The following is a 15,750-nucleotide window of genomic DNA, read 5'->3' on the forward strand; positions in this document are numbered from 1 at the left end:
CCGAGCTTGCCACATAAATAAATAAATACAAGTATATATAATTATAATATAAATATTACATAACTTCCCAGAGTTGCACTTGGAAACTCCTCTTTTTTATGTTAAACCGTTAAATGTTCTGCCTGTAATTAATGTCTTTGTTATTGTGAGTGTTGAGGGACCAAAAAAGAAGATATTTTATTTATTTGACATTTTTTAAAATTAATGGGCTGATTAATCAGTTATCAGATTTTTTCTGCCAAATATAGTAATTGACATCGGCCTCAAAGTCCATATCTGCCGGGCTCTAGATAAGACTGTTTTTTTTTTTGTACCAACAGGCATTATCTCAGCTTGCTTTGCAGTGTGTTCTTAAATGTTTGAGGAAACTGGACAAGTTGAGGCATAAAGGAGTGTCAGGATTATAAATAATCAGAAGACTTAAAGTGAGATTCTTCAGAAACAAAGGGGAAAACCATCCTGATACAGGACATGACACATCCTCATCAGAAATGGTCTCCCACGTTTGTCATTCTAAAGTACAAACTATCTTTCTACTAATGTTCGCACATTACATTATTTTCAGTATCTATTTCCTGTTTTTCTGGCCACATATAAAAGAAAGAAGGGTAATTTGGGACTTTTAGTCTTGTATGTTGTTATCATGTTTTCTAAATAACTCAACACTGCAGAGTTCAACATTCAAACTTGTTAATTATTAGAGCAGAGACAGCGGTACTGCAGCTGATCAGGAGGCCTTTCAGAAACAAACAGAAAATGAAATGAAAAGGCAAAACAACTATTTACCAAACAAATAATCAACACTTCAGACTCTGTTCATTTAGAGCAGTAAACACACCTGGAAACAGTTGACTAAAATATCTACACCTGATCTACCAGTAAAAATAATTTTTTTCCTGTTTCCCTCCGACACACAGATCACCTGATCTCAATCAAAACAAAGCTGATCATCCGTCTTTTCCAGAAACCTCTCAGATGAGCCAAAGTTCATATCTGAAACACTTGCACGTCCAACATTTCCAGGTCTGGATGAAGGACTTTTATTTACCTAAATGTCTGTCTGCACATTTAGAATGATACTGTGATAAAAAGCCAATAAAAGGCAGAGAATGGGTGGGTTTTCTCCTCTGATTGGCTCTTATCAGCAGCTGTTCATCCCGCTGGTTTGAATTTTGAGCAGCGTGCATTAAACATTTGGTACGATGAAAAACAGCTGGACGGAAATTAAGAATTTGACCAGTGATCTGCTTTTTCACCGTCTGATCCAAATGAAAGAGAAAAGCAAGACGAGAGTCAAATGTATTTTAACCGCTGCAAAACAAATCAACGAAAAAAAAACAAAAAAAAAACAAACAAACTACAGTTAGGACAGACTTGGTTAAAATAAAAAAAAACTGCTGGGGGGAATGGGTGCCTGCCCTCCGCGTGGCTCGCGCTGTGGCTCCTGCCGCCTGCTGGGCCTGCTCGTCATCGCCCTGTGCTGCCCGGTGCCCCAGCCCCATCGTGCCGGGGGGCTCCGGTCTGGGGGCCCCTCTGCTCTGGTCTGAGTGGGCTGCTGCTCTGTCTGCTTTGGCTGTCCTGGGCTTGGTGCTCTGTGGACCTGCTGGGCCTTTGGGGCCTCGGGCTCCCCCTGTCCCCCACTGATGCTTCGGGGGGTGCGGCATGATCACGGCCCCCTTGCAAGCACACATTTCTTCCTTGTTGCATGGCCACACACGCACGTTCTCACATGCATGCTCACAAACGTGCTTGTCTCTCCATCCGCTTCTCACTAGATGTTGCTGATGTTTGTGTGTAGGCACGTTTCTCTGCACGTACGTTTGATGACTACTGTACTTTTTCATATCATTATCCTATTTTCTTTATGTATCATGTAGTACTGTGGTAGTTTATATTGTTTGTTTTTTTGTGGTGTGTTTTAGGTAGCCTAGACAACTTTTATTTCCACATTTTAATTCTGTCCTTTTCTCCCTGTTTTTCGCCTCTTCCTCCTTCTCCCTCTCAGGTTTGGCACTGACATATAAAAACTAAAGAAAATAAGATTACAATAAAAAATAATAAAAATATCAAGGGCAGGCATGTATATAACATGTTTCCCTTGGTAGAGCAAATCTGTCTAGCAAAATATGGCACACAGACCACCGTTCTGTATGTTAGGATGCTGGACAGGACAGGGTTGAAAAAAATTATGTTTACTTTCAGTTTTAGGTTAGCTGTCATTTGTAATCTATTAATTGAATAAAGTTTTGTTTAAAACAATTTAATTTCACTGAGTTCAGTAAAGCTAGTACGATAAAGATGCATTACGTAACTTTCCGACCTTAACTCTGTGTCCCAATTCGTTTGATGGCAGAGTGACATTTATTTCGTACATTTGTGGAGCTGTTGCTGCCCAGCGGCGTCTCGAGCTTGAGAAACCGCACATCACAACTTCTTCCAGGACGCCGCTTGACTTTGGTGCAGTTTTGCTTTACCCTCCGCGACACACGCGAGCAGATATGAACACACCGGCTGTTTGGAACGCGCACCAAGACTGATTCAACAAAGACACACAAGAGTTCGTAAAAGTTATGTTGTACGTCTTTAATTTTGTTTAAAAAAAAACAACAAAAAAATTTTTTCCATTTCTTTCATTTTCCAAATAAAGATAAAACATTTCCTAAGCCTCATTCTTCCTCACAATAATTTAAATACCACCGATGTATCTGGGTTTGATCAGGAAGACCCTTTAGATGTAATGAAAGGCAGTGCAGAGAAGCACAGTGGGGAAATCTGGTTGCAACTCGAGTTTTTGCAAGTGTACCCAAAATAGAAAATAATTACCCCACCAGGGCAACCAGTACAAAAAGTTAGTCTGGAGACCTGTTTGAGTTGGTTTTTGTTTTTCATGGCTTGTCTGGTCTGAGCTGGTTGCTTCCCGCCTCTGTAGCCACACTTGTCAGCTTCATGCAGGCAGAAGAAACATGAGAAAACATCTAAAACATTAACAACCTCCAGCTTTGACTCTTTTCTCACATAAACTCACCTCTCAGCTTAACTTCAACATGAAAAAAAGCATTTAAACAAGCAGTGATGCAGCTAAAGGTGTATTTTCTGCTTATTTATACAGAACTGATACAGAAAAAGACATGGAAGCGACGATGAAGGATTTCTAACTTTTAAAACATAAATGGTGATTACAGGAGTCACTCATTAGTTAACCTCGGTTAAACTTCAATCCGTGGCTGAAACATTAAATAAAAAGTAGAAAGTCAAACATCCCAGAGATCAGGTGATGAAGTAGCTGTGAACACGTCATCATCATCTTCTCTAATGCATTAAATAACAGCAAAAAAAAAAAAAACATGAATGAGTTGAATTAAGCCAAATTTCCCTTTTTACAACCTGCTCCAGTTTTTTTTTTTTTTTGACGGCTCCTCACTGTTTAAGAGGTTGACTTTTTCAGAGTTTTTTCCTGGCAGGTCTCCATCTGCTTCTAAATAAAGAGGCAACCTCTGAGCAACACCAATTAAAAAAACACCAGTTTGAGATTGCATTATTTTGTGCTTTCCATCTGTTAGTGTGTCTGGATTATTTAGTATCTGTCAACTGGATTCACAAGGACTTCCCGGACTTGGAAGTGGCAGGTTTGGCATCAGTTGAGAGGAGAGTCATGATATCTTGGAGGGCCTTTTTGATTTGAGCTCCAAATTTGTGAGAGTCCTAAAAAAATAAGAGAAAGAGAAAATGTTTGGCAACACAAAACTCAGCTGGGGTTTTTAGACAATTTATTTATATGAAAAAAAAACAGTACAGCAAATTTCTAAAGAAAACATGTGAGAGAAAAGGGAAGCGAGAAAGCGGATGGAGACACATCCTGTTATGCTCTGTGGTTTAAGACCAAGGAAAGCCGGTGAAAATCCATTGAAAGCCAAACCATTTGAAGAAAAAACTTCTTCTGGTCTGATTCTAAAGCCTCTCCGTTCTTGATGTAAAGCTGCGCAACAGCATCAGTTTCTAGTCTGCTGCGTGGAACAAGATGTGAGGAATCTCACAGGGGTCACAACTGGGGGATAAAATCTTGTGAAAAAGCTGCAACTCAAGAACAATAGTAATGAAGAAAATAATGAAGTCACAAACTACAGCTCTAGGGTTTGCAGAGAATGGTCTGAAGAAGAGAAAATATCCAGTGAGTAGCAGTTGTCTGGACCAGAATGTCTTGGTGATGTCAGAGGTCAGAGGAGAATGGGCAGACTGGTTCAAGAAGCCAAATGAGCACTGATTCCAGCCAAGGTTTGCAGACCAACATCTCTGAAGACACAGCACGTCAAGCCTTGAAGCAGATGGGCTACAGCAGCAGAAGACCACACACCGGGTGCCTCCTGTCCGCTAAGAACAGGAAAATGAGGCTACAATTCACACACACTCACCAACACTGGACAATAGAAGATGGAGAAACATTACTGGTCTGATGAGTCTCCATTTCAGCTCCACATTCAGATACTAGGCTCAGAATCTGGTGGAAACATCATGAAAACATGGATCCATCCTGCCTTGGATCAACAATTCAGGCTGCTGGTGGTGTAATGGTGTGGGGGATATTTTCTTGGCCCACTTTGGGCCCCTTAGAACCAACGTGGCCTGGTTCAACCACCACAGCCTACCTGAGTATTGTTGCTGACCATGTCCATCCCACAGTGGAGCATCTTCTGATGCTACTTCCAGCAGGATAATGCACCATGTCACAAAGCTCAGATCATCTCCAACTGCTTTCTAGAACATGACAATGAGTTCACTGGACTTAAACGGCCTCCACAGTCACCAGATCTCAGTCCAGTAGAGCAGCTTTGGGATGTGGTGGAACGGGAGATTCTCATCATGGATGCAGCCGACAAACCTGCAGCAACTGTGTACTGCTGTCATGTCAATATGGAGCAAAAACTTGTTGGATCTATGACACCAAGAATTAAGGCAGTTCTGGAGGTAAAAAATGGTTCAACCCTCTACTAGAAGGTGGACCTAAAAAACCTCATTTAGATCTGTTACAATTGAAAACAGTTTGTAAAACCAATACTCACGGTTTCACTGCAGGAGTACTTAGATGACACGTGGAAGTTGATCATATCCTCGCCCACGATTATGTATGAAACCCCGTAACCATCATCAGCCACCTGAGAGAACAGGAATCACGGCAGAGTTCATAAGAACTGCTTCTGTTAGCTCAGTGGTTCTCAAACTTTTCTACTTCGCCCCCCTTTGGAGGAATAAACATTGCCAGGCACCCCTATATATGTATATAAAAACTTACTATAACTATACCTTTAACTATGTAACTTACGACACTCACAACATCACAGATGTGAGGAAGATATAATAAGAAACACATTTACTGATAAACCAAGAGCATGAATATCTGCCCTCCTTCATCCCAGTCACCTGTTTCTCCACATCTCTCTTTCTTTTCTCACTTCGACGCGTTCAGTAAACGCTGATCTCTGTTCTGCAGTTCTTCTTCTTCATATTTATTCAGCGGTTGAAAAAAACGAATTGGTGCATTACTGCCACCAAGTGGTCTGTAGAACCCCCCCTCCCCCCGCCTGCACCCACCCAAGCGGGCCCGCCCCCCAGTTTGAGAACCACTTTGTTAGCTTCTTTATCTGATAACCAACAACACACATAAACTGAGTTAATGTTGACGCCAAAGACGGAGCATGATGTTACTCACAGGTCCAAATCCTCCACCGAGCGATATGAAATCTGGGTGGTTCTTCAGGTCGAACAACTCCATCTGCTGAACGGGGGTCTGACTGGTGGAGAGGTGCCACGGCTCGGACAAAACCTGCAGCGTGAGGGGGGTTCAATTTAAAGCTGCTGATAATCGCCTATTCATACAGCATCTTTCACACAGTTGAACACAAAAAAATACACAATAGAAATAGAAAAGAGTCGTGTCTGTCTAAAATCTTGGAATCAAAGTCAAGCTGTTATTTTTATTTTAAAGAGGCTTAACTTACTAAAGAAGTGGTTCTGGTCTGTTAAGCAGTGAGGTTTGTTGGTGGAGCCGTTCTTTTTCTTCTCTTTCAACCAAATCAAACATCTGATTTTACTCCAAACTAAACTGTGTAAATTGGTGGTTAAATGGGGATTTGTTACGCTAACAACTGAAGAGAGAATTAGTAAAGAAATTAGAGACAGCGCTGGGTGGAGTAGCGGCTCATATTATTTTGTTATGATATGAATTAGTCTTAAGCCTCAAACGCCAGTTTAAACAGTCTAAACAATGTTGGGAATTAGAGTTGGGTACTGTCACTAATTTATGAATCGATTCGATTCACAACAGCCTATTTCTATTCGATTTCAAATAAATCAGATTCGATTCAATATTGATTCACCACCTTTTTTTATATTAAAGACATTCCCAGATAAATATTTTTATAAATCACTAATTGCACTTAGTTGACAATCAAAATCAGTTATCTGGGAGTAATCGGATTACTGTAATAATCTGATCAGAGCATCAACTTGCATATTTGAAATAGCAGAATACAGTGTTTCCCCAGATTCACAGCCAAACACACTGTGATGAAAAAAAACAAAAAAACAAAACAAAAACACTCAGAAAAAGAAAAACTTAAATGTCCTGATGAAGCGTTTCATTCAGCGGAGTCTCTCTATATATTTTTCTCAGATAACGATGTTAATAAAACCTACAAAGAATATTGGATCCATTTAAAGCCGTAATTCCGAAATTCCTAGAATGACATAGATTCAGCTTGTTCAGCTGTGCGCGTTGCCGCAATGACCGTGAGGCTATCGGCATAACACCAGAGCACGAGAAATCCTCCGTCTGCTCCTCACTGGAGCACGATGCTTTCATCTCCACCTGCCTCCACACGTGCACTCTGTCCTCTGACGGAAACCTGTGTGTGTGCGCACGTGTCTGTGTGTATGTGTGCACACTGCCATGGACACAGAGAGCAGCTATGACATGCCATCATGTAAACCAGATAAAAAGCATCAGACTGTGACTTTGGAAAAAAAAATCAGATATGGTCATTGGTGACATCACTTCCTGTTGTGTAACATGACGGCACCCGTTAGCTTTATCTGCTAATATGAGTGCCCTCGGTCTTAGCGTTAGCTGCTAATGTTAGCGGTACTATGCTGTGAAAGACTTTACAGGTGAATGTAATCCACACAGGTGAATGAAAACATCTGAATTCTACATCATCATCAAGCTGAATTTGGACGAAGGCAACAGGAAACCAGTTGTGTAAAATTGCTAAGAGTCTCAGTAAGTCACACGACAGTAGGGTCACGTTACCGGAAATGAAAAAAAGATATCAGAGTGTTATGAATCAATAGATTTATTGAACTTGAATCGATTTGAATCGATTTAAAATCGATAAATCGATTTTTTAAACCCAGTCATATTGGGAACAAGTGTAAACTGATTGAGGGAGGACCCTTTTCGCTGCTGCCTCACTAACCTGCAGCAGAGCAGCTGTGCTATTTCAGATGTTGAGCGGTGAAAATGGATGGAGAAAGTTCAGAAAATGAAGCTGCAGCGACACTGAAGTTGACCGTGATGATGTGTCTGTTGTCTGGAGATCAAACATGAACCAAACAACTAGTTTCTGAAAATGATGCTGAGCTAAGGTTGTCGCTTAACTGCATCATTCTGCTGCCCCATCCTCCACTTCCTCTGATAAAACTGAAGAAGCTGGAAGATACTGGAGTCAGATATGTTTTCCTATTGACTACAACTAAAAAAAAACAGGTGGATGGAGATAACAGACACAATCCAAACATGATTAAGTAGAGACATGCAGGGGGAAAAAAAGAGAAACACAGTGAGACGATTATGATTTAGAAAAAAACAGTGTAGAATTAGGAATTCTATAAATGACTTAATATGAACACAGTTCTAAACTGGTCTAAAGTCAGATTATAAGCTGTCTGACACTCAGCTCACCTCTTTGAGGAAAGGGGAGTCCACTCCCAGGTACTTGGAGACGACATATAGGCAGAAGAGGTGTCGGTCGATTCCAGCTCCAGTCATGGCCATTCGGTAAAGGTTCTGGTGCTTCTCGGAGGCCAGTCGGAAGAGACGTCTGCATTCGTCCTCTGACTGCCAAACCACATCACATTTTCATCGTATTCTTCCAAACTTAATAAGAAGGATCAAACTTCTGTAGGAAAACATTTACAAGCCCAATTCCACAAAAATTTGAGACACTTTCTAAAATTTTAATAAAAACAGAATGAAATCATTTTTGGAAGATATTCGTTCAATTTGAATTTGATGGCAGCAAATAAAAAAAGTTGAAACCGGGAAACAAAAGGCTAGAAAAGTCATTTGTACAAATAAAAAACTTGAGGGGAATTTTACAACAAATTAGGTTAACTGGCAACAGGTTGAACTGGGTATCAGAGGTTTCAGAAAGCCAGAGTTTGGATGGAGGTTCAACAATCTAAGACAAACTGGGTCTAAAAATTGTGTAACAATTATAGAAAAATGTTCCTCAATGTAAAATTGGGAAGACTTTGAAGATCCCTGCATCTGCAGTGGATAACATCATCACAAGATTCAGAGAATCAGGAGGAATCTCTGTGCACATGGGACAAGGCTGAGGGTCATAACTAGATGCTGGTGATCTTGGGCTCCTCAGGTGGCACTGCATTAAAAGCAGACATGACTCTCTACTGGAAGTCACTACATGGACTCAGGAAGACTTCCAGGAATTACTCTGTGAAAACAGTTCACCCTGAAATCCACTAATTTAAGTTAAAGCTCCATCATGCAAAAAAGAAGTCGGATGTGAACAGCGCCGACGTCTCTGGACCAAAGACCATTTAAAAAGAAAAAAAACGTTCTGTGGTCAGATGGATGAAAATGAGAAACTCTTTCTGGAAAGCATGCACAGCGTGTCCTGCAGACTAAAGAGGAGTGGGAGCATCCAGCTTGTTATCAGTGGACAGGTGAAAAGCCTGCATCTCTGACGGTATGGGGCTGCATTAGCGCCTATGGCGTGAGCAGCTGCCACATCTGTGAAGCTCCATCAATGCTGAAAAGTTCATGGAGGTTTTAGAGCACCCCTCCCTGAGCCGCCACCTTACCGTGGTGAAGGAGTTTGTGTGTCCTGATGATCCTAGCGGCTATGTTGTTGGGGGCTTTATGCCCCTGGTAGGGTCACCCAGGGGCATAAAGGTGTCTAGGGGAGGGACCAGACGAAGCGCGGCTCACAAGTACCCCTATGATGACGACAAATCATGGACCCAGATTTCCCTTGCCTGGACGTGGGTCACTGGGGGCCCCCTCTGGAGCCAGGACCTGGAGGTGGGGCATGGAGGCGAGCGCTTGGTGGCTGGGCCTTTTGCCCATAGGGTTCGGTCAGGCTAAGCCCGAAAGGGTGACATGGGCCCCCCCTCTCCTGAGCTTACTACCTGCAGGAGGGGCCATAGGGGCCATAGCTTTAGGGACGTGGAATGTCACCTCTCTGGTGGGGAAGGAGTCTGAGCTGGTGTGCGAGGTTGAGCAGTTCCATCTAGATATAGTTGGACTCACCTCGACACACAGCTTGGGCTCTGCAACCACTGTCCTTGAGAGGGGTTCGACCCTCTTCCATTATGGAGTTGCTCCCGGTGAGAGGCGCCGAGCAGGTGTGGGCATGCTCACTGACCCTCGACTTGGCGTCTGTGTGTTGGGGTTTACCCCGGTGGACGAAAGGGTAGCTTTCCTCCGCCTTCAGGTGAGGGGACGTATCCTGACTGTTGTTTGTGCTTATGCACCAAACAGCACTTCAGAGTACCCACCCTTTTGGAGTCCTTGGAGGGGGTGTTGAAAAGCACTCCCTCCGGGGACTCCCTCGTTCTACTGGGGGACTTCAATGCTCACGTGGGCAATGACAGCGAGACCTGGAGGGGCGTGATTGGGAGGAATGGTCCCCTGATCTGAACCCAAGTGGTACTTTGTTTTTGGACTTCTGTGCTCGTCATGGACTGTCCATAATGAACACCTTGTTCAGGCATAACAGTTTCCACATGTGCTATTGGCACGAGGACACTAGGCTGTAGTTCGATGATTGACTTTGTAGTGGTATCATCGGAATTGTGGCCGCATATCTTGGACACTCAGGTGAAGAGAGGGGCGGAGCTGTCAACTGATCAAGAGTTGGTTCAGATGGTGGGGGAGGTTGCCAGTCAAGGCTGGCAGACCCAAGCGTGAGGGTCTGCTGGCAATGTCTGGCAGAATCCCCCAGTCAGAAAGAGTTTCAACTCCCATCTCCGGCAGAGCTTCTACCATGTTGCAGGTTTAGGTGGGGACATTGAGTCAGAGTGGGCTGTGTTCCGTGCCTCTATTGTTGAGGCAGCCAGCCGTACCTGTGGCCGTAAGGTCGTCAGTGCCTGTCGTGGCGGTAACACCCGAACTTGTTGATGGACAACAGCAGTGAGGGATGCCGTCAAGCTGAAGAAGGAGTCCTATCGGGCCTTTTTGGCCTGTGGGACTCCAGAGGCAGCTGATGGGTATCAGCAGGCTATAAGCAGAATGCAGCTTCGGCGGTCGCTAAGGCAAAAACTCGGGCATGGGAGGAGTTTGGAGAGGCCATAGAGAATGACTTCTGGATGGCTTCGAGGAAATTCTGGTTCACCGTCTGGCGGCTCAGGAGGGGAAAGCAGTGCTCCATCAACACTGTGTACAGTGGGGATGGGGGGCTCCTGACCTCGACTCAGGACGTTGTGAGGCGGTGGAGAAAAATACTTCAAAGACCTTTTCAATCCCACCAACACGTCTTCCGATAAGGAAGCAGGAGTCTGGGGACCCTGGTGTTGGCTCTCCTATTTCTGGGGCTGAGGTCGTTGAGGTGGTTAAAATGCTCCCTGGTGGCAGGGCCCCGAGGGTGGATGAGGTCCGCCCAGAGATCCTTAAGGCTCTGGATGCTGTAGGGCTGTCTTGGCTGACACGCCTCTGCAGCATTGCATGGACACCGGGACAGTTCCCCTGGACTGGTAGACTGGGGTGTTGGTCCCCCTCTTCAAAAAGAGGGACCGGAGGGTGTGCTCCAACTACAGGGGGATCACATTCCTCAGCCTCCACAGTAAGGTCTATTCAGGGGTGCTGGAGAGGAGGGTCCGTCGGATAGTCGAACCTCGGATTGTAGAGGAGTATTGTGGTTTTCGTCCCGGTCGTGGAACAGTTGACCAGGTTTACACCCTCTTCAGGCTCTTTGAGGGGGCATGGGAGTTTGACCAACATCTACATGTGCTTTGTGGACTTGGAGAAGGCATTCGACCGTGTACCCTGGGGACTCCTGTGGGGAGTATGGAGTGCTGGACTCGCTTGTACGAGCTGCCAGGTCCCTGTACGACCGGTGTCAGAGCTTGGTCCGCGTTCCCACCCTCACCTATGGTCACGAGCTGTAGGTAGTGACCAAAAGAACAAGATCGCGAATTCAAGCGGCCGAAATGAGTTTTGGCCGGGCCCTCCTTCAGAGATAGGGTGAGAAGCTTGGTGATCCGGGAAGGGCTCAGAGTGGAGTCGCTGCTTCTCCACATTGAGAGGAGCCAGATGAGGTGGCTCGGGCACCTGGTTAGGATGCCTCCTGTACGCCTCCCTGGTGAAGTGTTCCGGGCACGTCCCACCGAAAAGAGGCCCCGGGGAAGACCTAGGACGCGCTGGACGGACTACATCTCTCGGCTGGCCAGGGAATGCCTTGGGATCCCTCCGGATGAGCTGGTGAATGTGGCCGGGGAGAGGGAAGTCTGGGTTTCCCTGCTTAGGCAGCTGCCCCCACGACCCGACTCCGGATAAGCGGAAGAAAATCGATGAATAAAAGGGATGCTACACAATGCTTGGAACTACTTTTTACAGATGTGTTGCTGCCTTAAGAATAAAAAATTAGCTCAAATTTTCCATAAAATAGTAAAATGTCTCATTTTCAACATCTGATATGTTGTTTATGATCAATTGGGAATAAAATAAGGTTTCATGAGATCTACTAATCATTGCATTGTTTTTCTTTACATTTTAAACAATGTCCCAGCTCTTTTGGTATCAAGGTTAAATAAACCTCTTAAGGAAGGATAATTTGTGTTTTTGCACTCTGACACACAAGAGATGGGACTGAAACATAAATTACCTCTCCACCTATTAGAGCTCTGATGAAGGCGCAGCTCTCGCTGGAGCAGGACCTTACAGTCTCTGTTCTTCCCTCCCTGAAAAGACGCGTCATTGATGCCTCGTAAGTCAGGCAGAAACCACCACGATCCTGGAGGAGGTGGAGACAAACACAGGAAAAGATGGAAATTTAGGCACAAAGGAAAAAACTAGAAGCAACTATAAACAACTCTGTGTATGCTTCTGTTTTAGGTCAAGTGACTGAAGGCTGCTGTTATGAGTGTCCTGCTGGACAGCTACTGGAACTTGAGCTGAAGAGGTTGGGAGAAACAGGAAACAGGCTCAGAAAAAGATTAAAGATAAGAACAAACTAGATCTAGGGCAGAGGTTCTCAAATTGGGGTTAAGGACACACACGAGGATTGCAAGATAATTGTTAAAAAATGTATAGCCTACATTTAATCAAATAAATTTGGCATTTTTCCCAGGGCTGTCTAAATTAAAACCATTAATGAAAAGATAAATCTTTGACATTATCACCTTAACTTTTTTTTTAAACATATTAACTCCTTAACAACAAAGTTAGTGCACTTGTCATATTAAAAATCTAAATTTGACATTATATCCACAAGAGAAACTGATAAAAGAAGCACGTAGGAACCTTGTTACAAAGGTCAACTGCCAAAAGCCACTTTATCCACCTTCCAGTTCCAGTTTTCCAGCCTTACATTTAGAAATACTGCAGGATGACATATTTGATGCATCACACAATTAATCACTAAGTTGCGTGGGGGTCGCAAAACAACAATGTATGCTATTCTTAGGGGTCCTGGATTAAAAAGTCTGAGAACCACTGATGTAGTAGAGGACATGCTTCTGGGCAGAAATGATAAAAATCATATTTTTCCATTTTGGGAGAAAATTATTTAGTCAGGATAAATAAACATGAAGGTTTTTTTTCTGGAAAAGACTAATTCATCTTCCTTTGAACAGAAAAACAGAAAAACCACAGAAGTTTATTGGAATCTATTGAATATAAACTTATATTTATTAACCCTCTGGTGCATGAATTATTACAAAACAATACCACATTTTTTTAAATAAAATATTTTACTTCTACAGACATGCACATTGACGTTTTTCTCTTTTTTAATCTTATTTTAACTTTTACTCAGTGTATTCATTTTTCTATTTGATCTATGAAAATATTTATAAAATAAAATTTTGTACTATTAATATAATAGAAATTTTCTATAAAAACACATGGATAATTTTCTTGTCCTGTTTATCACTGAAGCAAACATGGTAATTACAATGTATATATACTATATCAAATGTAGTTATTAAGTTAATAGTTATTAAGTAGTTATGTAGTTATTGGCAGAGTATTGGTGACTCACTAATGTCCAATGAAGTTGCTAATGTACAATCCACACCCATGCATACGTTTAAAAACAGCCTTTAAATATGTGTCCTCTGTAGTGGACACTATGCATCAAAGGGTTAATAAATAAACAATAAGAGACGGTGAAAGGAAAAGAAAAGCATGTGTTAGATCCAGTCTGAATGGGATAAAAGGATAAAAATGTCTGTGTGTTGCATAGACAGTATATAAAAGATGGACGGAGCCTCGGTGACGACACCCATTCAGGTTTCTGAAGAGCTGAATTGAAGCTCATTCTTTTTTTTTTTTTTTTATTTATTGAAGCGTCACGTGTATGGTCATTCCCGGAAAATCCAAAAATGGGTGGAGCTGAGAGGGGGACTGTCAAGGTGGGGGTGGATGACTGACATGTGAAGAGGATCTCCCATCACATCTCAGATAAACAGCCACACATCATATGGTTATGTCTGCCTGAGGTTGCTTCTGGTTTGTGTGGATCTCAGTGCAAAATTTACTAAAAGGATGTTATTCACTCCTCACTCAGGCTCACCAGAGCAGGGAACGGTCCTGATACAGGAGGAGGATGAGACTAAACTTTCCCAGCTTTACCTCCCATGAAGGATATCATGAAGTAACATGCTCCTTCTCCCCCTCCTCAGTAAAAGTAGTGCCAAAATCCGTCTTTTATTAAAGTCTGCTGCAATTCCTGGATATTTTTCTTTGGTTAATGATTTGTGCATCTGTTCGGACTCCCATCACCAATCAGATGGGAGTCCGAGCTTCAAATTGCTCCTTCACTCATTTACTTTCTTTGTTTTTATTTTTACTTCCAGTTTTATTTTACTCTAGGGATGCATGATAACTATTGGCCCGATAATTATTGGGTCGATGACAGGAAATTATTACATCATTCTGATAAGTCTGATATCATAATGACTTGCCCTCATAGCGTATATATTTTTGTCAGCACGGCAGAGCTCTACTTATACTATGAGACCTGAATGTTCTGCAGTGAATGCTGCATACATGTGACGTTGGCATAAAAAGAGAAAATCTTTCTGACTGGAAAAATATAAGAAAAACTCTTCATGTTGGAAGACAACTCATTAAAGTTCTGTCATAGATTTGGTAGTTTTTTTAAATTTGTTATCTATTCAGAAAACTGAGTTACTGACTTAAACCGACATCAAGTGTATTTTTCGACATGTTACAATAGAAGCTTGAACTTAAAAAAGGCTGGAAGCACGACTAGCAAACATGGGAATGGGGAATTTCCATCACCCCGTGAATGCAGCACAGCATGCTTATGTTTGACAACGGAGAACATGGCGCAAAAACCTTGAAGCCAACCACAAAGAAGCCACTGGGACTGTCAGACATCCATGAGGTGTTTGAGTGAAATGTGTGCACACTTGGCCTGACACACTTGGATCCGGTGACATTTGGCCAAGAATCAGCTTGTATGTGTGGGTAGAATTTCGCTCTTTTAATGCTTCCAGACTAATCTCAGATTTCAAGTTCTGGTGGAAAGCTGGGGCATCTGGATTTAAATTGCATTCAAGTGTTTTTCATTTCAAAGTATAAAAGATGTTAATATGACAGAAAAGCTCATACATAAGTTGATCTGTTAACACAAATCAACTTTTTTGGTTAAAACACATTACAAATGATGAGTATTTCATTAAACTGTTACCCTAAAGTAAGCCAGCTGTAGGCTGATCTGAATGAATGCGTCAGGGCTGATCCGACACTTCTTGATTCGTCCTTTTCCAAAGTCTCTGAAGGGGAACACATGGCAGTTAACGTCATTGGCAAGGGCCTGGGCCACAACCAGGGAGCGACTGATCTGAGTCTGAACCTAAAGCAGAGAGAAAAAGACCATTAGAGACACAGCTTAACTTTGACTGACATTACTTATGGAGATATCTAGCTAGCATTTCAACTTCCCAAAGTGTGGAAAGGCTTATACAGAGTTACAGACATACAGTTGGTGTAACATTACATGAATCCACAGTACCAGTCAGAAGTTTGGATGCACCTACTCGTTAACTTTGAATGTGTCTAAACTCTAGACTGGTGCTGTACACTGATACATCTATTCAATAAACAGTCCTACAGCATCTATTCAAATAGAAAAATGTCAAATATCAATAAAATATTAGTAAGGCACGTTGTGATCTATTGGGTATGTGAAGGCTTATTTTTAATTTGATGATGAAATTATTTGTTATTCAATTGTTATTGTGTAAAGGACTCTTGTTGTTGCTCTT

General features: G+C 42.6%; 1 protein-coding gene across 1 annotated transcript in view; it reads right to left on the bottom strand.

Moving 5' to 3' along the window:
• Window positions 1-3,368: 3,368 nt before the first annotated feature.
• cpt1a2b (carnitine palmitoyltransferase 1A2b) overlaps window positions 3,369-15,750 on the bottom strand; it is a 49,006-nt gene continuing 36,624 nt past the window's right edge. Inside the window, 6 exon segments of the mRNA XM_042011618.1 lie at window positions 3,369-3,702; window positions 5,058-5,150; window positions 5,705-5,818; window positions 7,955-8,110; window positions 12,120-12,248; window positions 15,174-15,338. Of these exon segments, the coding sequence (XP_041867552.1) occupies window positions 3,595-3,702; window positions 5,058-5,150; window positions 5,705-5,818; window positions 7,955-8,110; window positions 12,120-12,248; window positions 15,174-15,338 (765 nt within the window). The 3' untranslated portion in view covers window positions 3,369-3,594.

Source organism: Melanotaenia boesemani, chromosome 2, assembly GCF_017639745.1.
Source record: "Melanotaenia boesemani isolate fMelBoe1 chromosome 2, fMelBoe1.pri, whole genome shotgun sequence".
Taxonomy (NCBI): Eukaryota; Metazoa; Chordata; class Actinopteri; order Atheriniformes; family Melanotaeniidae; genus Melanotaenia; species Melanotaenia boesemani.